This window comes from Aspergillus puulaauensis, chromosome 7 (genome assembly GCF_016861865.1).
Source record: "Aspergillus puulaauensis MK2 DNA, chromosome 7, nearly complete sequence".
NCBI lineage: Eukaryota > Fungi > Ascomycota > Eurotiomycetes > Eurotiales > Aspergillaceae > Aspergillus > Aspergillus puulaauensis.
In genome coordinates, this window is record NC_054863.1 from 2362977 (window position 1) to 2385888 (window position 22912).

Sequence of the window (22912 nt, forward strand, 5' to 3'; positions counted from 1 at the left end):
TTATCAATAGGCTGAAGATATGGGAAGTGAAGATTTGATGAAGTTGACAGAATGCCGATCAGGAGTTCGTACGAACTTAAGACTTGAGGAATACGAGCAGGGCACGGGTGTGATTGGTCGGCCATGGGGGCTGTTGGTGTTATCACCTGACGCCCACTTCCTGGATAAGGTATAACAAACAATAACACGGAATGGAAATTTACTATGTAGCTAACACTTCAATGTTAAACACGTTCTATAAACAACTATCTAAAGCTCATCCTTCTTCCAGCTAGCAGTGTCCTCTTCATCTTCAACCTCATCAGCTTCCACGTCCTCTGCCCGTGCGGTATCAGCATCAGCAACACTCCTCGCCAATCCGGCAATCTCCTCATCGTACACCGTCCACTCAGGAACCTGCCTCCTAGCCCTCTCCAACTTCGGCTCCTTTGTCTGCGGATTATTACACAGATCGATCGTCCTAGCCTGTCCCAACGCCTCATCCGAGCACCAAGTCTCACACCACAGCCACTCCTGCGGCAGACTCTTAATCGGGATATGGTGCTGCATGTGGTTCGGCAGGTCCTGGTCCAGGTTACTCAGGCTGTTCTTATCCGCCGAGAGCATCTGGTACTGGCCTCTCAGTCTGTCACCGGCTGCCATCGCGCGGAACTCGACCAGGTCGACGACGTAGAGTGCGGAAATGTGGTAGGGCGATCCGCGGAGGAAAGACTTCCAGTATCCCTGCTTCCAGAAGCGAAAGCCCTCCATTTCTGTTCGTGAATCGCACATGGGCGTGAAGCCGTAGGGAGCGCCCTCGAGGTCGAAATTGACCAGGTCGGACATGTCGGTGCGGACGATCTGGTCGGCGTCGACGAAGATGACTTTGTCGAGGGAGAGTGGGAATAGGACGTCCAGGAACAGGATCTTGTAACCCCAGATTTCGCGCTGTTTCTCTTTTTGCGCGCGCAGCCAGTGCGGCCATTTGTAGGTGACCATTTCGTATTTGAAGCCGTATTCGGCGGCGAGGTGCGGAAGGAAGGACTTGAAGGAGGGAGAGAGGAATTGCTCGATGAACCAGAATTTAACGGTTTTGTCGGTGTTGCGCATTACAGAGACCATCATGATGTTGAGCATACGCTCGTAGAGGTGTCCGCTGGCTACGGAGAAGATGTTGATGTCGGCATTCGCCTCGGCGTTGTTCTTTGAGCCGACGCCAACACTGGATAAGACGTTCGAGGCGAAGTTGAAGCCCTTTGATACGAAATCCATAGCGGAGCCAGGCTTGGGTCCTGACTCGAGGACGTCTTCATTTTCCTGGCCCTTCTTTCGGGACATACGCGGGAACAGGGTCTTTCCCTGGAAAGAGAGCAATGCGACTTCATTGCTGTCATCGCCGGCTTGTGGGCTGTACCCGAGTTGACCCAAGCTATCCAGGTTGAAGATTTTTTCGCTACGGCCGGGCTTAAGGTTGATAGTCCACAGACCAGGCTGTGCCTTGAACTGGAAGTAGCCAAGGTTTGCCATGACGATGGTATCAGCGAAGTATGGGTTATCTTCGGTCCCAAGGACCAGTTGCACGCCGCTCGGAGGGGACTTTTTTGTCATATCACGAGAATGCCCTTCGATGAGGATATGTTCCAATGCATAGACTGCATCGACATTCGACCCTTCTTTCACCGAGCTCAACTTGATGTTATCGAGATCATGCACGGAATCCTTAGGTGCGACGAGCCAGTACGGGGGCACATCCATGCCGAGCGTAAGAAGTGCTTCAACAGGTACACCCGAGAACGTAGCCCCAGGACGTTGAACGGATCCGTTATCGCCAAACGATGGCTCCGGGGACAGAACATAGCGATAGAACCGCTTAATCGGGAGCTCTCGGATCTCATCGCGCGGGTTCATGAAGAGGTTTAGTCTGACACCATCTAGCTCTGAAAGAGCCTTCAGAATCGGTAGCCATCTTTGAGATGTCTCTGATATCGGATCGATCGATGCAGCAATAGTGATTGTTGGGTCCTCAGGGCCAGGAACCGTGACGATAGAACCAGATCCACTCCAGTCATTGAAGAACTTGGCACGCACATCCGACGAGGTTTCGAAAAGGCCCTCCGGGACATCTGACACTGTGGAAAGCGCCACAAGCGAGGTAAGCTTCCCAAAGGAAAGAGGGTCAGACAGCTTGGAAGCGAACGGAAGGTCCTTCACAGCTTTAGCAACAGGGCCAATTCGGGTGTTATTCTCGTATGCCAAGAGCTGCTTTAGATCTTCGGTGGTCACATCCTTGGTAGGCTTGACTACTCTGCCGTTGACGACAACACCGTTCGTCCCGGGAGAAAGGCCTAGAGTGTCGACCAAGGGTTGGAACTTCGACCAGAAACCAGTAGCTTCATTCGCGTCTGCGTCCGACGACACAGGGGAGGCGATATCCGCCAAAATGCGCGCAACGTCAACATTGTTACCTGCTTTCAGGGAATGGTAGATCAGCGCAGAGGCAGCGTCACTTCCCGATGGATCCTCAGGGTTATGGATTAGGTGTATCTCTGCCTTAGCTTCTTTCTCTTGCATCCCCAGAGCGGAGACGAGCATCTTCAGCCCGGCCTTGGTACCGAAATCACCAACGACAATCATGTGGACACTTTCCAGAGTTTCAGCCTGAGATGCAACGCGGGGCACCTGTTTCATGAGATCGCCCGACTGCACTACGATCTTCGTTAAATCGACAAGCTCAACATCTTTAGGATCTTCAGGGATGATCCACGGAACACGACGCGCAAACGCCTGGGAAAGGAAGAATCCTGGTAGCCAGACATCTGTGTCAAACAGGCCGTCGACAATTGCGCGCTGGACCAAACGCAGGTCTTGTTCGACCTTCGCGCTCATTTCCTGCGGCCAGCTTTCACCACGCACGATTGGGATGCCGTTTATGAAGACAAGCGGAGTTTCGGGCTTGACACCGAGGCGGTCTTGGTATGCGGTTGTACGAGAGACCGAGAGCGCTATGTCTTTGCTGCTTAGCACTTCGTCTAGGGACAGAGCTTGTTTCTCGGCTCTAGGGGTTTTGTCTTCCGTGGCTGCCAGAAAACTGTCCTTATCCGGCGTCGCTAGTTTGTTTTTCTTCGAGGCCTGTCCACTTTTAGGAAAATGAAGTTCAGTTAATAGGACAAGGAACGTACTTCTTCTAAGTAGGCCATGAGGCTTGACAACCCAAACGTGTCTTGCAGGTAGTGAGCCACCTTCAATTGGCCAATTGAACCTGCTGAGGAAGCCATAGGGACAATACCAAACCTCACGGGAATCTTCCTCTTCACGAAGACCTGAATTGTGGTAACGATCAAATCCACATCTGCAACATTTGTGAGATCGAGCGGAAACACGATGTTATTCAAATCACGGCGTACTGCCGGGAGTTGACCAGGATACGTGCGTCGGAGAAACTGGCCATAATCAGTACCGTACTATATCAAAACAAGGGAATATTGAACACTCACTCCTATCAAGTCACCCGGCCACGATTCGTATCTGGCATCCTTCTCCAAGTCATTCAGCCAGATAACAACACCACCGCCTTCAATCTCGTCGCGGTAATCATACCGCTGATATGCGTCCTGCGCTACAGACTCGGTAACGGTATCATGTGTTAAAAGGTCCACGGCTTCCTTCGCAGAGAGACCTAGGCTCCGGAAACTCTCCATCAGCTTCCTCTCACGTCGGAGGTGGTCAACGAGGAAGAAGGCGTCGATCTGCCGGGGGTCAATCTGGACACCGTTGATCCACAGCGCGTTTGCACCAGGTGGGAGCATTTCGAGACGGTTGCTCTTGATCTCGCGCTGGAGCTTATCGCTTATGTTGTGGGCCGCGATCATAGAGGAGTATTTGGGGAAGTCCTGGGACAGCTTCACAAGCGTGTCAAGCGGATCTTTACTATCCGCTACATACTGCGCTGTGTTCAATCCCAGGCGCGACACTTCGGATGAAGACAAGGGTCTCAAGTCATCGGGGCTTTCCTCAGCTTCAGCGGACTTGGCATTCTTCGAGTTCGAGTCTCGCTGCTCGGCATCACGGTCGTCGATGACGATGTAGTCCGTCCGTTTCAAAGCTAGTTCAACACCGTAACCGGAAACAAATAAAGGACGGGAGCTCCAGTGCTGCGGAGGCCGATATCGTACTCGATACGAGACCTCGCCCTCCTTCGCCATAGCACTCAAAGTATGGTGGAAATCCTTAAACATCGGCGAAGCAACATCCGCATATAAAATAGCCGGAGGCAAGGAACTGTCTCCGAAGACGCGGTCAAAGGGCAATTCCCGCCCATCTCTGCGTGCATAAACCAGTTAGCAATCAACCGCACCAACACCAAATTATAACCAGACAACATACGGTTCACCGTAAACATCCTGCTGCGCCCGCTCCATCGTAGACGAACAATACTGCTTCCCATCCGAGTGAACCCAAACCGGACAAGCAGCATCCTGAGCTGCCATAAGCGATTGCTGCACTGAGGTATTATAGAACTGGTAGTGAGCCGCAACGCGCGGGCTAGCGGATCGAATCGACAAGGAGAGCTTAAACGACGAGAGGCTCTCGGGGGTGGCGAGGTGTCCATCTTCAACCACCACATGCAGGAACCGGTCGTATACTTCTTTGTCCGTGACCGAGTCGTCGAAGGCGCCATCGGCTATGCGGTCGAGTAATGGGAAGTATGAGGCTGGGTTCTCTTCGGCTGCTGTTTCTCTAGATTGGTGGTCTACGTCAGCGGATTGAATTCGAAAGGCCGGAGAAAATGAGATAGTCCATGGATAGATTTGCTCACAGTAGCTCTATAAGATAAGGACTCGAGTCGAATGAAGCCTGGAGCGCGACGTTGACCGAGGGGCTGGCGGCGACACTCGAAACCAACAAGCTCGCGATTGCGATGCATGACAGCCGCCATGAGGCCCCAATAATTGAGCTGGGCCGCATCTTTATGGCCTGATATATACCAGCAAATAACACTTAATGAGTCGTCGAGGGGCCGTAATGCTTCCAGGAGTGGATAGCTTTGTTCAAGCTGCTGGCATCACGGCGAGGGTCAATCTAGGGCGACGGGCGCGTTCAAGGGGTCGAAAGGGAAGAACAAATATAAAAGTCCAGAGTACAAATCAGGAACGATGAATTCGGCTCTCTGAGGTCAGACAAGCTGTCGATTGAAAGGAGCGTTGACTTACGATCTTCAGGCCACATCTCAAGCTGTTACGGGCGGCGCAGCGGCCAAAGACGCCAGACTTCCGGGGCCCTAAAGCCATGTGTGATTCGTCCATCTTACACAGCACATTGACAATGACGGGATCCACATTCCACGGTGGAGGTGGAGGTGGACTCTAGGCTCGATCTTGTCAAGGTCAAATGCCATTCTTTATAATAGCAGCAGTCAAGTAGCATTCATTCATTGGAATAACTCCTCATTAATCATAATACATAAACCACAAAAGTGGAAGCCACAACAGATGATGCGTCAAGCATATTTTGTTCAGTTTTAGTTACAAGGTATTTACCTCCTGCGCCAAAGATGACACCAGATTCTCCTCCCAATACACCAACAGCCCAAATAAAAAAAATCCATCCATGTGTTGCCTGCCCGACTTCAACGGGGTTATGGCCTAGTAGTGACAAAAAGGTGAAAAGGGGCAAAAAAGACCTATGGAAGGTTCGTTCCAACCCTAAGAGGAAAGGGAGAGAGAAAAAAGTGGTGAAAGTAGCCGAAGGGGTGGCCAAATGTTAAACTCCAGACTTTTGAACTTTTGTCCTTTTTTGTAACAAGTCAAAGATGGCCGATGTAGCGCTGAAATGCTTAGTCAAATCGTGAGGAACTGCCGCTAGGCTGTTTAGAATGCGCCCAAGCGAGTTTCCTTCGTTTGGATTCGTCGAGTTCGAAAGAGGATTCTTCGTTCGTAGACGAGAAGGTATCGGTGCGAGCACCCATAGTGTTTGTGGACTTCATCTTGCGGAGGCCCTTGGCCTTGCCGCCATCGCCGAGTTTCCGGAGCTCGCGGGCCAGCCGCTCAAGCGCGGAACCACCCAATTTGCTGGGGGTTGCCGCTCTCGGAGAAGGAGGTAGCGGTTTATCAAGAATATCTTCGGAGCTGACCTTGCTGTTGATGGATGGTGCGTATGAGCCAAAGCTAATTCCGGAATCAGCCTTCCGGCCCTTCTGGCTTCGATTCGACGAGTCTAGGCTTTCGTCCAGGCTGGCTGGGCCGTTGACCATTGCGCACTCGTCGATGATTTCGTTGGTGGTGCGGAGATACTTGTCAAGTGCATCTCGGACCAGAGGCCAGCCAGTGCTTTCGCCCTCAGGTGCGCCCTGCGCAATAACCTTGTCGAGAATTTGCTTGCCGTTGGCCTCAATGGCGGAGATGTAGCGGAAGAATCCGTCACGTTGTGATTTGAGGATTTGTGGGGTGAGATGTGCAGTAGGGGTGACGGTTGCTTCGGTGACCGGGGGAAAGAGAGTGTTGAGCATGGCAATACAGGTCGCCTTGTTCATGGGATCCATGAGCATCTCGTTCAGCAGAGTCTATAGAAGTGTTGTTAGTTATGGGCCGGTTTCAGAGATACCAGTAGTGACTCACCCATCGGCGGAGACCAATGTAAATTTGGGTATACAGAGCTTCCACTTTGCAACCCTTGGCCTTGATGGACTCAATCCACATCACAACGCCTGGATATTTCTTGGAGAACTCTACATCCTGCTTGGTGCTATCTGGCTGTAGGCCGAGTCTCTGCATGGCAGCTGCAAGTTCCTTCTTACGTCGAGCTTCAAGGTCCCTGAGGTAGTCCAGTCCAGTCAAAGCTTGGGGGAAGTCAACATCTTCCAGATTGGCAGTGAAACAGCGGCGCAGAAAAGAAGTGACAAAGCTAGGTGGCAAAGAGCAGGGCTGGGAGGGCAATCGAGAGATTTGTTGGGTCAACTGTGCACGGAGGTCCTCGGCGGCGGAGGACTTTGGGGAGGATGGACGACGTGCAAACGCTGTCTCAGGACGCTGAGCATTGGGAACTGGTTGCCTAGTGTTGTTGCAGTTCAGCGCATACATTGTCCGGAGGGGTATTTCGTAGGTTCCTGGATACCGAAGGAGGTGATCGAAGATCCAGGTAATTGCGGAGCCATCGGGGGCATCCAACTTCTCTTCTGAATAAGCCATGATGGATTGTGTGTTCGAAAGTTGATAGAAATGGTCAAGTTGAGGGTTCTTAGTTGAGGTGGTGCCCGAACGCAGGGAAATGTATCTCTAGACACCAGTTACGAAGGAGGCAGGGTATAAAGAAAAGAGGCTGGCTGGATTGGATCAAGCAAGCTGGGTAGAAATCGAGAATTTTGTGTGTACGACGTGATATAAGTGCAGGGCAATCAACAGGTCGAGGACGTGTTCGCAGAGACGGCTAGCATCAAATGTGTGTAACATGTCCTTCCATAGCACGAATCTGCACTTCGAGAATAGAAGGTTCCAATGGTGGCGGTCAGAAAAGGGCTGAAGCCACCAGGCAACTCGACAGGGAGAGAAGGAGTGTATCCCTTTGGGCTTGCAAGGTTTTTGGCTGGGGTTGGCCAAAGCTGAGGTTGGCGTGAGGGGGGCAACCAGCAAACGTTGAAGCGAAAAGTGGAACGAAAAGCCTGGGTCGGGACCGGTCCGTTTGGTCGCTACCAGGAAGCAAGGTACCAGGCCGAGGTCTGTTCACGGCGTCGAGAAGTCAAAGAATGGCAGCTTCGATTAGCTTTCTTTGTTGGTGTGATGTCTGGATTTCAAGCGAGCGAAGCGTCGAGTGAATGACTGACAGATCCAAACTGCGGATTGACGAGTGGATCGAGTCGCACGAATAGCAAAAACAGGTCGGTAGCCGGAGAAGACAATCAGTCGAGTTTACTGTCAAAGCAAACAGGAGAAAATTCAGCGATTGGTGTCACTGGGACAGGGAAAGAAGCAGAGACTGGCGAGAGTGAAGCCAGGACGAAAAGAGAGAATACGGCTGATGGAGCAAGCAAAGGCGCGGGGGAGGAAAATGAGAGCAAATCGTAGGAGAAAGAGAAGAGAGAGAGAAAGATAGAGGGAGATGGAGTGGTATTATGAGGGAGTCGTCATCTCGAACGTTCGAATTGTCGAGCCGAGTCTGCCTGCGGGATAAAGTGAGTTGGAGCATCTGGATTCTGGACAGCTCCAGTCACCAGTGCCGCTTAGTGCGTGTCAAACTGGCAGGCAGCGGGAGGATCAACAGTAGTCAAGCCCGGCACTCTGGATTGTTGCGTCTGTCTGTGGGCCGCCAGCACTGCCTCCGCTGAGTCCGGCTTGCTCCACGCGCCATTTACATTTGTTTATTATTATCGTCCCCATCGCTCGTTTGCCGCTCACTGGCCAGTGCACTGCACCACCGCAGAGGCCCCTGTCTGCTCCTCGTTCCTGAATCCTCAGGTCTCAGAATCGTAAGTTGGACGAGTCACTGCAGTTGTTCTGCTCCAGGTTTCTCCTACTCCCCATGCAGCACAGCATCACCCGCAAGAATCCTCCGAAACGCAATTCCCCCGAATTCACCGTTCGATGCATCAATTGGGCCTTGCGTAACACTTTCCGGCTCCAGCGAGCCGGGTCGTCTACGAGACCAGCGATCCTACTAGCACGCAACGGGCAAAGATCGTGTGTCTACACTCTACAGGTTCCGCGAGCCCGATAATTGGGGACCGTGGGATGGGCCAACGGCCTGGCTGGATTGAGTCCATGCTTTTCGCACCTTGCCCAGTCGAGAAAGTCGAGTCCTGTCTCTTTGTGCCTGTGAAATTGGCTATCACTGTGGCCGGGTCCGCTCCTTTTGGGACTACAGCGAATTGTCTCAACTCTCAGCGATAACCTTTCGCCCTGCGTTGCTTCACAACTTTGCCTCCTCCATGCTTCACCTCTGACGTGAAACCGGGTTTCTGAATTTTCGCTCTCTCAGATTCTACATTGTGTGTTTGTTTGAATCAGTCGATCAATCACGGGAGGGATGGAACGGGTTTGTTTCGTTGGCCCAACGTGACTCTGCAGCGCTGCGGCGTGCCTTGCTCTCGAAAAAGAAACCATGCGCAATGCCGTCAGTGGTGCATGAGTTTATGCACCTGCCGCGAAAATATTCTCGGTTATCCACCACGCGTCAACGAACAAGAAAAAAGAACTGGGAAGAAAAGGAAAACAGACACTTTTTCCCGACCTGTCTCCAGATCAGTGGGGCTCGCTGAGAGAACCAATTGGCAATTCGCAGCCTCAGGTCCCCACGGACTCGAGATCGACTGGCTGACTCCGTCAGCTCGAGTCCTTCAGAGTGTCTCTGGAGTCTCGACTCGAACTTCTTTAGCAGTTGATCATGCGAACAAACTCAAAATGCTTGAAAATTGAAAACTTGAGACGCCTTTCAGCTTTCCACACACTTGGACGATCATCAGAAACCTTGGTCAAACTCGCCCAATTGACCTGGTTCGCTTCGTGTCAAGCATCGAGCATCAGAATTGGGATAAAGGTGAAAAAATGAGGCTGTACACTACGGAGTTCGACGCTTCATTATAAAACGAGTAATGTGCAAGAAAATAATGCAGCATACTATACACTTTGAAACACCAGAACAAGCCAATAAACCCCTGCCCAAAAACCGGGACGGACCTTTGGTTCGCTGCCTCGAGCAAAAGTACCCTCTCGCGAATTCGCCCCTCAAGGGCCTCTCCACCTCCTTCCTTCGAGGCCGTCGGATCGCGCATCCCCGGAGCCCAAAGAAGAGGAGAGCTGAGGCTTGCGCTAGCCACCGTTGATCATCTTAAAACTTGAAACCGCCGAGACGAATACGGTTTAGATTTATCCAGCGGCCCAGCCGGTCGGAGAAACCGCGGCACACTACGAACTTGCTCGGCTGCACAGCGGAGGTTGGACACCGTTGGAATTGGAGTTGGGGCTCGGGAGTTGGAGTTAACAGCGCAACTAACGGCTGGACGGGTGCGCTTTGAACATCCAAGATGAACTAGTTCCAACGGCGTAGATAGTTTGTAGATAGTCTGGACTGGAAGCACAAAGCACTAGCAGTCCAAGTGCAATTGCCAATTCTGGAGCTGGCCTCGGCAATTTGGCCCCTTCTACCCAGCCGTTGCCTGTCAGTGTCAGACAGACGATCCTCATTTTATCGACACGGCAGCACCGCCGCTAGATCTAAGAAATGAGATCATTTCATTCCCAACTCCAAAGCGCAGGTCCCAGCTACCTGGTCCCTGGTCCCAGGTGGTCAAGAATCGAGATTACTATCTCCATCCGTCCGTCATGTTTTAATATAAATGTTCTTGGCCACCTCATGGACCGTGATCCCGTACCGCGGTTCGACTTTTTGATTCGAATGCCCCTGCTTTTATAAGAATTAGATAATCTATCCATGGATCCGTAACGGACCTCACTACTCTGTATTGAAGTACTTACTAGTATTCCAGGTACAATCTGGCTAAGCCCACGGTGTACAGTACGCCGTAGATAGAAGTCGACAACCTCAACGTCCACGTTCATACTGACCAGGCTGTGGATACCAATTTTTGGCCCAGGTGCTGTCCTACTTCGCATTGAAAAGCTTTACTCCGCAGACGATGTGGCGAAATTGTATCTAAGCCTGCATATTTATAGTATATTACATCAAGATAATGTGGACCCTTAGACTCTTATCAGTATCTATATATGTTTTATATTATATTCATCGATAACATCATGGCTGAAAGCCCTATAGCATTAGCTACTAGTATATTTGGCAATACTCTGTAAATACCATGAATTTGACTAAGGAGGAGTAGACTTTATAAAAATAACAGATAATATCCTGCAAAGAAGAGTCAACATAGTCTCTTCCATCTATAATCTCCTTCAAATGCCTCCTCAGGAAAAGGAAGGACATGGCGTAGAATAATCCACAGCCCTAGCTGCATTTACACTCAGTCAACTTTAATCCCTTTCCATGACTACTCCTCCGTATAGGACAATTAACACTCTTCCGTCCATAGTAATCTACAAATTCCCCCCCTGCTACGACCACCCTCTCAGCAGCCCATGCAGCAATAACGGACAGACACCAAACAATGTACGCACCAACAACATATCTTTCCTTGCCCCCGGTTTCGAGGGACAGGAGGTGCTTATGGAGTATGCGGCGCTGGGAGGGGTTATGTTGATTACGGCGGGGCTGTTCTGGGGTGCGTTTTGGAGGTTCGATGGCTTAATTATACGAGATAACGGATTATGGGCTGCATTTACTTCATGTACGGCGATATAGCTATATCCTGTCGAGTAACAGAGGTATTGGAATATATTACCGTATAGCATTCCCGATATTATTTATATGTAATACATTCTAAGAGTAGCTATCCTCGTCGATGGCATCATATTCATGGCACAATCACACCCGTGTTGAACGCGCGTCAAACTCAATCTGAATCGAGATCCTTGTCAACGGCCACGGGCCAAATAGTATCGAGTCCAGACTTTCGCTCAAATTAAGATTGCCGATCCAGCAGCACTTGCGGCCTTGCCCTCATTGCATCCCGTCCGTTCTCATTGTTCTGGTTCCGATTCTCGTTCCGGTTTTCGTTCCGACTCTCAAATAATCTCTCAATGTGCTCCAGACTATGGCCCTTTGTTTCCGGCATCAGGATGCACACTATTACCGCGAGGACTGTCGAAAACCCGTAGAGGTAATATGGCCCGCTTGGCGAGGCGCGTAGGAACAAAGGAGCTGTGAAAGTCACGAGGAAATTGACGACCCAATTTGCGACGAGCTCGACTGCGCAGACTTTGGCTCGTAGTCGTGTTGGGATTATTTCTGAGGCGTAGATCTTGCCGACCTGGTTGGGTGGAAGTGATGTCAGTATTGAAGTACAGAATCTCCATATGATATTACGAGCTTACCACAGCCCACGACCAGGAAAAGTTGGCCACAAAGACATATATCAGGACGATTACAACCCATTGAGCAGAGCCGGACCCGAGTGTGACTTCGTTCGACTCGATACGGCCATACCTGGCGTAGAGCGACCCGATAATGATGAAGCAAATCGCCATTACGGCTCCGCCATAAATCAACGGCTTCCGACGACCCCAGCGATCAACCCAAATCTGAGCAGGGATTGTGCAGATCAACATAACAATACCAGAAACGCCGGATGACAGGAACGAGGCCCTCTGAGACGTGAACCCCGCTTGTTGAAAGAGAATCGGTGCATAATATAACACCACGTCGATCTGTACGACAGTTAGCCAGGGTCTAGAAAATGAGATCTGCTTCCAAATCATACCCCTGTTAACTGTTGAAAGGACATAAGGAAAATCCCCAGAGCTGTGCGGCCTCGGTACTTCCGATTGAAAATCTCTTTGATACTGGCGGTTTGGTGTTGCTTTTCCGGGTCCAGACTCTCTTGGATTTCTTCGAGCTCCGCTTGGACAGCTGATGATGGACGCAGTTTGCAAAGGACTTGCTTCGCATCATCACTACGTCCAACCTGCGCAAGCCATCGCGGGGAGAAAGGGATAAATACCATTCCACCACAGAGAAGGGCAGCAATGCAAGCCTGAATAATAAATGGCACCCTCCAAGAAAGGCTCCCCTGGATGTTGGAAGATCCGAAAGAGAGAAAATACCCAGTCATGATACCGAGCACGACATACGTCTGCAGGAAGCAAGCAGCAACACCCCGGATAGCTACTGGAGCTACCTCTACAAGGTACACCGTGGTGACCGAGATTGCTTGTCCCATTCCAATGCCCGTTATCAACCGTGCTACGATCAAGCTGGCAAAGTTCGGCGAGCAAGCGGAGATGACAGTTCCGATTAGCGATATGATGCCTCCAAGCAGAATCCCATATTTTCTCGATATGCGATCAGATACATGGCCACTCGACAAGGACGACACGGACGACGAGAGGAGTATTGAAGCAACGTATATTCCCTGCTGCGTGGAGGATAGATGGCCTATGGAATCACTAAACTGGGTCATCTGGGTGACAACACCGATCGAGCCTATATACAAATCAGTGGTGGATAAGGAAGGATTTCATGCGCGGAAGTAGCGTACCTGTATCCAGGCCATAGAGAAGACCAGTAAGCGAGATATGCGCGGCAATGAGGAAGATCCTCTCATTAGGAGAGAGCATGTCGGCGATGAGGGCGACTCGCTCTCAGCAGGGCACAGTGTAGGAAACTTCGTGGGGGATATATAAGCCCAGCTGAGGGGCAGCGTTGCATTGGGCCATGTTGGAAGCACACCCAAACCTGAGGTGATCGGCTTCTGCATGTTGTTGCAAACCAAGCAAAGTAATTTGTTGTGAATGAGGGTGAGGGTGAGGTTACATCGGATTGCTTGATGATGAACACCTCCAACTTCCTTCCAATTGCTGCCACGCTCGCCCACAGGGATCTTCTTCCTTATCTCTACTCTCGACTTTGCTTATTTCAATGCCGAATGCTGACTGCTTACCAGATGCCTCGACTTCTCTACGCAAACCCGTGAACTCTCCTGCGAAAAAGAAAAATAAAAAAACAACGTTGATTACCACATATTTCAGATTCAACTATGCCACCCTCGAAACACCAACCACATCGTAGAAACTACCCCTCTTGCCCCTCTTGCCCCTAGCTATGTATGATACGACGATAGCAATTTTGCAACGACTCAACATGAATATCAATATCAAACACCAGAATGCAGCTGGGCAGATACCGACAAACCAACAAACCACCACTGGTAAAGGCAAAGCGCCGCTCGAATGCCATTTCCATACTCAGAAGTTGTCAGGCTTTTTCACGGAGCACTCCTCGTCATCATATTGCACCCTAAGATGAGAAATCCTGTTGCGGATTTCACCGCCAGCCGTGCCCTTGTCCTTGTCCTCACACTTTTCAAGGAGCGTCTCCATCCGTTTGGCAATTTCCCTATATTGTCCCTTTACAGTGTCGTCGTCCGGGTGCTGAGCAGATATAGAAAATATGTTAGAGCGTTTCTCTTCTTCATCTTCATCATCATCATCATATGGGGAAAGAACAATAACACTGGTATATACTGACATTGTTGCAGAAATAGATGGAAGCGCCATCGACACACCACACTTTCTCGCAAAAATAGGCCTTGAGCTCGAATTTCTCCCTTCTCAACGCATTGGCTATCCAGGTTGTTCCAGCTTTAATCAGATGGGCGTCGGCTGGATATTTGTAAATATCCGTGCTGCAATCTGTTAGGTCCTATTATCATTTTAACTTGGTTAGCGGGGGTTCAGGCTCTAATGGATGGCTGGAGCAGGTACATACATCAGCCGTAGTGCATAGGAGTATGAAGAAGAGAGCGATGATGATGCGGTGTATGCTGAACATGATGAGACGATTGAATCGAGAGGTTTATTAAAAGAATACAGAACGTTCAATATATCTGTTGGAGATATCCAGGTGGAAGGATAAAAAGACAAATCATTCTTACTCTGAAGCAATTTATGTTAGCTCTCGAGCTGCTTGGTGAAGTTTTTGGTCAAATTCTGTGTCGTGTGCTGAGTGAATAGCGGAGTCTGTGAAGAGCTCCGGGTCAAAATAGATCAATCTCGCCACTGTAAAAAGCCCTTGGTATTCATGTTCACTGGATATACACCTCAACATGTTTACTAGAGTATTCATCAAAGAGAAAAAAATTCATGTCTGCGAGTGGAGGCGTCATCGGGGATTTTTAAGTAAAGAAATACTAAGTATGCAATACATGGCCCATTGTAAAACAATGTCTGAAGGGGTAGCAAATCGTACATCGTGGAAAAAGAACTAGAAAAAACATTGTATTGTTCATTGAACGTAAATAAGAACCACTCTCTGTAGGTTTTCTCTTTTCCTCATTTTTCTTTTTTTTTTTTTTTTTTTTTTGGTTGTTGTGTTGCTGTACTGTATCGTAGTTCTAAGTGGGTGTCTCGTTTATGTCGTGACCTCGTTTGCGTTGCTTGCGTTGCCTCATTCCGTCGTCTCGAAACAGGTCCATGAATAATGGAATTCTCACCCCCGTTTCATACTCGAAGTATTCAAGGGCCAGTCACAGTTATGGAAGGTACAAAGTGCGACTGGAGAAAAACCTTCGCCTCACCGATATGCGAAACAGCAGTGTCCGGCTCAAGAGCAGCAAGGTCGTCAAGACCATAGTTTCCGCTTGCGACAGCAACAACGGCACACCCTGCTTCCTTCGCGCACTCGACGTCGAGAGGAGTGTCTCCGATAACAATAGTCTTGCTCTTAGGAAGGTCGCGGCCATCTCTGGCGCGGATCTTGGCCATGGAGTCCTTGACGAGAGAGATGCGGTCCATGTGGGCGTCTCCGAACGAGGAGATAGCCAGGTCGAAGATTGAGATGTTGATGCCAGCAGAGCTGAGCTTCAAAAGGGCATTAGACTTTGAGTTCCCGGTCATGAGCCCGATTCGGATGGCTGGCGTAGTAAGGATTTCTTTTTTCTGGGTGAGCCACTTCAAGGTTTCAGCAACTCCAGGACAAGTTACCGCGAAGAATCCCTTGTCGATGGATTTCTGCATGTACGAGGCGTGTGCTTGGAGAAACCTCTCGGCAACACAAGTCTTGGACTGTACGCCGTGGTAGCCAAGTATATCATAAAGCAGGCCTAGGTCGGTTCTCCCATGCAGACTCACGCTGGTGTTTGCATGAGTTATAGGCCTGCCGACGATATCGGTCAGGCAGGTGTAGAATGCATCAACACTGAGCTCCTCGGAGCGACAGAGGGTCCCGTCGATGTCAAAAAGAAGATTCAGAGTGGGCTGCGGGGGCGGCAAGTTGACTAGTGCCCTAAGTAGCTCACGCGAGCCACTGAATGCAGTACGTCCGTGTAGGAATCGGTGATTATCGAGCAAATAACCCTGCCCCTGCTGCAGCTCCACGGCAAAGGCATTGCGATATAAGATCTTAAATAATCGACGGACGCGAGCGACAAGGGATGCAGAGAGCTGGATACTGTCATCGAACCGGAAACGAAACAAGCCAGTGGTCTCGTCATAAATCGGACGGGGCACAAGCACACCCTCTTCGTTAAGGAACCTGGAGTGTTTGGAGTTGGTTATCAGCTTGTAAAGATCATCTCCCTCTTTCTGAATGTCCTTGAGGATGCGAGCACTGTCGGCGAGAATCGAGGCACCTCCCTCAGTGGATTTGCTCTTTAGAAGGGAAGCTAGAACACGAGGAGGGTTGTCCCAGCCACTACGATCAGTGTGGAAGTGAAGCTCTAACAGAGTCGTGAATAGTCAGATGGTGGTGTTCTTTTCAACAGTTTGACAAATATTGGTCTCACCTTGAGAGCTATATCCCTTTCCAACGAGCGAAGGAGCAAATCGAATGTTGCTAATGCCACTGCAACTGGTGCTCTCGTTACGAGGTTTGACAATGCTTCCAAATCCTTTTGCTAACGCAGCTAGGGCTCTTTCGTCACATCCCTCAATGAAGGCAATTCCCTTGCTATAGAAATCTTCCTTGATCGCCTGAATGTTGGAAGTGTGGTGAAAGGTTGGCTCTATCAAATGGGTCACATAGATCAGCAGTCCGTTCATAGCAACACGAAGATCAACCTACCTTGGATACCCTGTCCACAGTTTTCGACGTTCATATTGACGGCTGTGTTGTTAAAACAAGGGGAAGAAAAGGCAGTGTAGATTTCGTAGTATGGTCTTTGAAGCCAAGATGGATGAAATGGATGGTCTGAAGGAGAACACTGATAGACAAAAAAGAGTGACAGATAAGAGGATGTCACCAATGATATAGGATGAGATAGCGGGATAGAAAAATAATAATAATACAAGAAAAGAATGTGCAAAGATAAGAGTAAAATGGTGCAAGACGCCGAGTGCGAGACGTGGAAAAAGATGTGGAAGAAGGAGCGACATCATAGGAACCAAAACAGCAAGTAAGAAGCATCAGAATGGAGTACAGTGAAGGATATGTTTCTGTCTGTACTATTCATATAAAATTGCTTCAATATAACCCCTGATCTATATCATTTGGGGTATTCGAAAGGAAGCTCTTCACCAGAGGGCACAGGAGCCCACACACACCAGGGACTGATATTCCCAATGCACACATCAATTGGTCCACTGTCATCAACTTTACAGGCGAGACTCAGTCCGGTAGTTAATTGAGTGTAATTTAGGCAAGTTTAGGGCTACAAACTTGTTTTGATACTCTTAGGATGGCGTGATGCAAAGGATTGATACAAGAACTGCAGGTAGGCGGAACCGAAACTTCCAAGTATCCCCTCGGCATTAAGTATCTCAATATCCCGTACTTACTTGCTATTTACGGCTCCAGGTATTAGGCAAGAACGGTGGTTGTTGATGATAAGCTTGCAATCTTGATATACTCTGCATACCAATCAGCACGCTTGTTTCCAAAAAGTTTGATATGCACTCCCGATCGATAAGAATCTTGAAGTACACTATCATTAATATAATATTGCCTGACAGCCACTATTTATGTAAAAAACTAATATCGTAAGGACTATTGGAGGCTCCACTATGGTGATGGCGCGTTGTTGCCCCTCCATGCAAACGGAAGCCGGCCGCACCTCGCTAACTATATGGATGTCGACAACGAGCTTAGGTTTCATAATAAAGAATTCAGATTAGTTAGAGAGAGGCCGCTTGCTAAGCCCCAGCAGTGCTGACAATTATGCAATATTATGCAAGTCATCCCGGTAGAGCAATGTTACTTATTTTATAGCAGCCCATGCGTGGCAAACCGAGTGCTTATAATACTATTCCATTCTGGTAAGGAGAGCTCCGTTATTGGGCTTGCTTTCTTGAAACTCCATATCATCAACAACTCAATTATAGCCAGTATTCATGACAGAGGCCGTTGAGAATTCTTAAAAGGGCCCTTCCTTCCCTCCAATACTAAGTACAGTTCAACCCCCTGTTCACAAATAAACAGCCGAGTCTACCGAAAAAGGCATCCAACCGGAGAATTGATTTATTCTGCTTCCCATGGAACCGCCTCTCTCAATGCGCCACATCGAAGCTTACTAAATTGTTGGAAATACCCCGGTTCTGTAATGATAGGCTACCACCCGGGCCTCAGTCCCAGCAGGACATTTTCCTGACATCACCGGTGCACATCCTGCATATATGGGAGATCATACCTGTAGGTCATACTGGAGACGTTGTGACGCCAATCCTGCTCCACGTCGTCCAACATTGGCATTGTTGGCAAATCAAGATCATTTCATCATCAGTCCAAAACACGTTATCGAGATCGTTTCATCATGACCTTCAGAGCCAACAATTTCCCATAGCAGACAATTATTGTGGATCCCAACGCAAGATAGAATGGGAGTGCATAGTGTGATTGTCACGATAAGCTCAGCTTGGGTTACCGTGCTTAATCATCTGGCGCCCGGACCCACCTGGCGCCCGATTTCTCTTATACACCGACATTTTCCTGTAGATTTCAGCACCTCATAACTCATTCAATATGACTTTAATGGATGCGGCGCTGGCATATTTGGATTCTCTGGATCCTAGCGAATTGATTAACTATACTAAAGTTGTAAATAAGTATGGTTTAAGCCGATCAACGCTTTCTAGGCATCATCGCGGGGTTTAACGCTTGAAAGAAGAGCAGTATGCCAACTAACGATTTCTCAACAACCAACAGACAAAAGACCTTTTAAATTATATTAATAGATTGACGAGATCCGGCCTATTTCTATTCCACCAGATGATTGCTAATTTTGCGGAGGAAATTGCTGGAAAACCGCCTGGAAAGAACTGGGTTTCGCGCTTTGTAAAGTGATATGAGGACGAGCTTGTTAACTGCTATACAACTGCCATGGATGCCTCACGCAAGCGGGCTGATTCTGCATTATATTACTCTTTATACTTTGATGCGCTTGAGCGGAAAATACGGGAATATGACATTCAGCAAGAGGATATTTATAATATGGACGAAAAAGGGTTTCTTATAGGAATTCTTCCTAAAGGCAAGAGAGTCTTTTCTAGGCGCACCTACGAGCGTGAGGGTATTCGACAGCGGGTTCAGGATGGTAATAGAGAGTGGATCATAATAATTGCCTGTATCTGTGCAGATAAGACCTCTCTTTCTCCTGGTCTTATATATCAAACGGTATCTGGAAAGCTTTAAGATAGCTGGCTGCAGGGCTTTGAAGAGAACTTACACTAGTGTTTTTTTGCATCCTCGCCATCTGGATGGACCAACAATGATCTAGGATACGCCTGGCTTCGAGATGTATTTGATCGCGAGACCAAGGAGAAAGCTAGAAGGTGTTGGCGGCTTCTAATCCTTGATGGCCATGGATCTCATGTTATAATGAAGTTTTTAGACTTCTGTGATAGTAATAAGATCCTTACTATTACCTTTCCGCCTCATTCCACGCATTCCCTGCAGCCATTAGATGTTGGGATCTTTGCTCCTCTCTCCAAGGCGTATGGGGATCGATTAGAACGATTTTTGCATAATTCTTAAGGTATTAGTGCAATTAGCAAGCGAGACTTCTTTCCTCTCTTTTGGGAGAGCTGGGAAACGGCTTTGACAGTAAAAAATATTGAGAGTTCATGGAGATCTGTTGGATTATGGCCATGGAATCCGGAGAAGGTTCTAGCAAGGTTTACCAAGCTACCAGAGGAAAGACCATCATCTAGTGAATCGTCAAAGTCAGTACTGCAAGCAGAGGACTGGCGGAGGATAGAAAGACTTTTAAAACAAGTTGTTTCTGATGTTTATGACTAAAACACTAAGAAACTAAGCTCTACGATGTACCAGCTCTCTACAGAGAATATTATACTGAAACTCCGCTGCCAGGGCCTTGAGGAAGCGTTGGTGAATGAGAAAAGGAAACGCCAGCGTGGTAAACCGCTTATATTCCAACTTCAGGATGCAGAAAGTGGTAATGCAGTGTTCTATTCTCTAAAGAAGATCCAGCAAGCACGGGATCTCCAGAAGGAGAAGGACCAGGCAATTAAGGATGCTAAAACTTTAAGAGAAGAGGCTAAACTTCGCCGCCAGCAAGAAAAGGAGGAGAAGCGACTAATTATTGAGGAAAGAAAGAGGATTCAGGCGTCTAATAAGCAACTCCGCGTGCAGCAAGCTGAGGAGAAGAAACGTCAAAAAGAGGCTGCAAAGGAGGAGGCGCGGATAGCTAAGGAAGTGGATAGTCAGCTTCAAAATGATATCAGAACTGCTAGAAAGGGTAAAAAGAAGCAATCTACACCTTCAACGCCTTAAAATAAGCACGATATCGTTGTCCAGGAAGCTGAGGTTGTTGAAGAGTCCTCTACAACGATAAATCGTCGAGGGCGCCAGATTCGCCTCCCCCACCGGTTTCGTGACGATTAAAAAGTGTATATAGGGTTTTCAGCGCGTCAAATTTGCCACACTAAAAGATCTTTAAGAAATATAGAATGTATTGGGTTCAAAAGCTTCGTTTTTAGTAGTGTTGTTGTGTATAGAAATCGGGCGCCAGGTGGGTCCGGGCGCCAGATGATTAAGCACGGTAGATAAGTGGAGTTGGCGCGAAGTCGATCATCGGCGAGAATCAGCCCTAAAAACCTTGACCTGCAGAACAGAGGCACGTTGAGCCCGCCCCATAGTGTAATGTATGGATAGGATAAAAACTCGTTCAATCTAGGCTGCCATAGACCTGACTCAAGCCTCGGCAGGCCGAGACTCAGGGCCTAGTCTCCCAAGACCAGCGGTCCATATCCGCACTGTGCCAGTTGGGGAGGACAGGCTAGGAGATTATTCGGATCTCGGACGGAATTGACGGCGATCATCTTTGCTGACTCGATCGAGCATCGGGGCTCGTTGTCGTTATTGGCCGATGTTGCTGGTTGACCGTGGTTCTGGGGGTCGCACTTTGAGACATTACGTCAACCATTGTGAGAAGCCGAGGCCTTCTCTCAATATAAATTCCTGGCCAATTCACTCACCTCGAATCATCAATCAAGTCTTCATAAATGTTGTTCTGACACCCATTCTAGTTTCCCTGGCAGTTGCTTGTCTTCTCAGAGCGCCGGCAATGGTGCTTGCTAGAAGTGCTCGTTTTGAACCACTCATCTCGTCCGTCCTCGACCAGCCGGGGATATTAGGACGTCTGGCTAAGTTGAAGCTGAGACGAGAGGCATCCTCCCACGAACCAAGCCTCCGTCGGTGTCTGGGACACCATGGCGTCTTCAGAAAATGTATGACGGCCGCAAGTCAGGAGGATTCCTCCACACAACCTGGCCCATTCCAGGCCGACCCTCACAAAACACCACCCAAGACACGACATGCCTCCGAGACTACCACTCTTCGATCTCAGATTGCCATTGCCATCAAAGGCATGGTTCGTCGCAGCTCCTCTTCCGTACCACTTGATGGGAGCAGCGAGTTGTCACGCATGCAGGCTCGTGGAACTACAAAGCCTCCCAGCGTGGCTCCGCAGATAGGACACAATCCTTTTTCGCGGCTAAAGCAAAGGATCTATGACAAGGCTGTTGGTTGATGCTGGCATCATTCACTCTTTCTTGTCGATGCTCGCTTTCTGTTGTCTCTAGATGTTGAAGTCGATACTCTGGTCCTTCGTCACATCAAACATAGATTGTGGGTTGAAAATGAATATGAGATGATAAATGTATATAGAAACACTCATTAAAGGTCAACGAAAAAATGTTAAAATATTATCAAAGCTCAAAAGCATGATATCTCCAGTTGTAAAATGCTCTCTGTTTTGGGTGTTATGTGAAAGAGACGAGAATAACACCCACTCTTTAATTTCTTCCAGTAGATCCACCTTTCACTTCACAACATTCACTAATTCTTCAACTGTCAACCAATCATTTCATCTTGCTATCACTCAATTCTATCAAGATGGCATCTAACTGCCTTTTCATACTGCTCGCCATCCTCTTCTCCGCGTCATCTGCCATAGACAGTACCTCTGAACGCAGCTGGACGGTTCTCGAGTCCGACAACGTTCAGAGTGCCAGTCAACACGATGGTCTCTTTGGAAATAACTCTGCTGGATATGCCCCTTCTGCTACGTATGTCCTTTTCTGCACCCATATCGACCTGGGCTTGCTCTATCTAACGCATCACTCTTAGAGACCCAGCCAATTTCATCAACTACTGCAGCCAGAGAAACCTAACCAACGGGAAACCATTCGACCAGGGATCTTGCAATGGAATTGGTCTGTCAACCCTATCTCGGCATGCCTGTATAGTGTCAAATTAAATCAACAGACTAACACACTTCAACACAGTGATGGGCGATATCCCTTCTAAGGATAACATGGTTTCAACCATCATCAGCCTTCCCTTACCAGGCGAAGTTCTTCCCCCAATGCGCCCCTTCACGGTCAAATTCAAAGCCTCAAATCTCGTCGCTGGCTCGGTCACAAACCCCAACTCTACCTTCCTATCTGCTCCCCAGTCTCTCCGGGGCGGCAAAGTCGTAGGCCATTTCCACGTTGTTATCCAGACCCTGCCAGGTTACATCATGTCCGATGACCAAAATTTCATTTTGCCTCCTGATCCCACCAATTTCGTCTTCTTTCACACTTTTTTTGATGTCGGTGATGGGAAGGGTGGGTTTTCGGTCGATGTTCCCGTGGGTTTACCGATTGGCTCCTATCGTGTTTGTACGATGGCTGCTGCGAGTAATCATCAGCCTGTGCTTATGCCGGTAGGCTCTCCTACTATTGATGTTAATATGGGAATACTGGCTAACTATCGAATCCTAGACCGTCGAGAGGGGCGCCCAGGATGATTGTCAGAAGTTCTACGTCAAAATTTAGAGCTCTTCCATTACCTTGCAAGCTTTCAATCTTTTGATTTATGCTTGCAGGGTTCGATCAAAGCCGATGTCATCTGTTGTTATTGTTGCCACATACTGGTACCC

The 22912-nt window shown here is 48.8% G+C and overlaps 7 protein-coding genes across 7 annotated transcripts; 2 read left to right on the plus strand and 5 right to left on the minus strand.

The window, feature by feature from the left end:
• Nucleotides 1–249: 249 nt before the first annotated feature.
• On the minus strand, nt 250–4944 carry APUU_70891A (putative UDP-glucose:glycoprotein glucosyltransferase; the record flags this gene model as incomplete). Its single annotated transcript, XM_041695815.1, has 5 exons — nt 250–3108; nt 3159–3419; nt 3474–4299; nt 4363–4716; nt 4796–4944. The coding sequence occupies 5 exons, from the start codon at nt 4942–4944 to the stop codon at nt 250–252; spliced, it is 4449 nt and encodes a 1482-aa protein (XP_041561507.1).
• An 868-nt stretch (nt 4945–5812) lies between these two features.
• On the minus strand, nt 5813–7163 carry APUU_70892A (uncharacterized protein; the record flags this gene model as incomplete). The annotated part of the gene is made up of 2 exons (XM_041695816.1): nt 5813–6538; nt 6594–7163. The coding sequence occupies 2 exons, from the start codon at nt 7161–7163 to the stop codon at nt 5813–5815; spliced, it is 1296 nt and encodes a 431-aa protein (XP_041561508.1).
• Nucleotides 7164–11500: 4337 nt separating this feature from the next.
• Nucleotides 11501–13154, minus strand: APUU_70893A (sugar porter family MFS transporter; the record flags this gene model as incomplete). Its single annotated transcript, XM_041695817.1, has 4 exons — nt 11501–11848; nt 11913–12245; nt 12299–13020; nt 13076–13154. 4 exons carry the CDS (start codon nt 13152–13154, stop codon nt 11501–11503), a joined length of 1482 nt encoding a protein of 493 aa, XP_041561509.1.
• A 627-nt stretch (nt 13155–13781) lies between these two features.
• On the minus strand, nt 13782–14066 carry APUU_70894A (uncharacterized protein; the record flags this gene model as incomplete). Its single annotated transcript, XM_041695818.1, has 1 exon — nt 13782–14066. The coding sequence occupies one exon, from the start codon at nt 14064–14066 to the stop codon at nt 13782–13784; it is 285 nt and encodes a 94-aa protein (XP_041561510.1).
• Nucleotides 14067–15050: 984 nt separating this feature from the next.
• On the minus strand, nt 15051–16630 carry APUU_70895A (uncharacterized protein; the record flags this gene model as incomplete). The annotated part of the gene is made up of 3 exons (XM_041695819.1): nt 15051–16252; nt 16319–16537; nt 16597–16630. The coding sequence occupies 3 exons, from the start codon at nt 16628–16630 to the stop codon at nt 15051–15053; spliced, it is 1455 nt and encodes a 484-aa protein (XP_041561511.1).
• Nucleotides 16631–21052: 4422 nt separating this feature from the next.
• Nucleotides 21053–21517, plus strand: APUU_70896S (uncharacterized protein; the record flags this gene model as incomplete). The annotated part of the gene is made up of 1 exon (XM_041695820.1): nt 21053–21517. One exon carries the CDS (start codon nt 21053–21055, stop codon nt 21515–21517), a length of 465 nt encoding a protein of 154 aa, XP_041561512.1.
• A 365-nt stretch (nt 21518–21882) lies between these two features.
• On the plus strand, nt 21883–22808 carry APUU_70897S (uncharacterized protein; the record flags this gene model as incomplete). Its single annotated transcript, XM_041695821.1, has 4 exons — nt 21883–22055; nt 22117–22202; nt 22275–22696; nt 22755–22808. The coding sequence occupies 4 exons, from the start codon at nt 21883–21885 to the stop codon at nt 22806–22808; spliced, it is 735 nt and encodes a 244-aa protein (XP_041561513.1).
• Between the last annotated feature and the right edge of the window lie 104 nt (nt 22809–22912).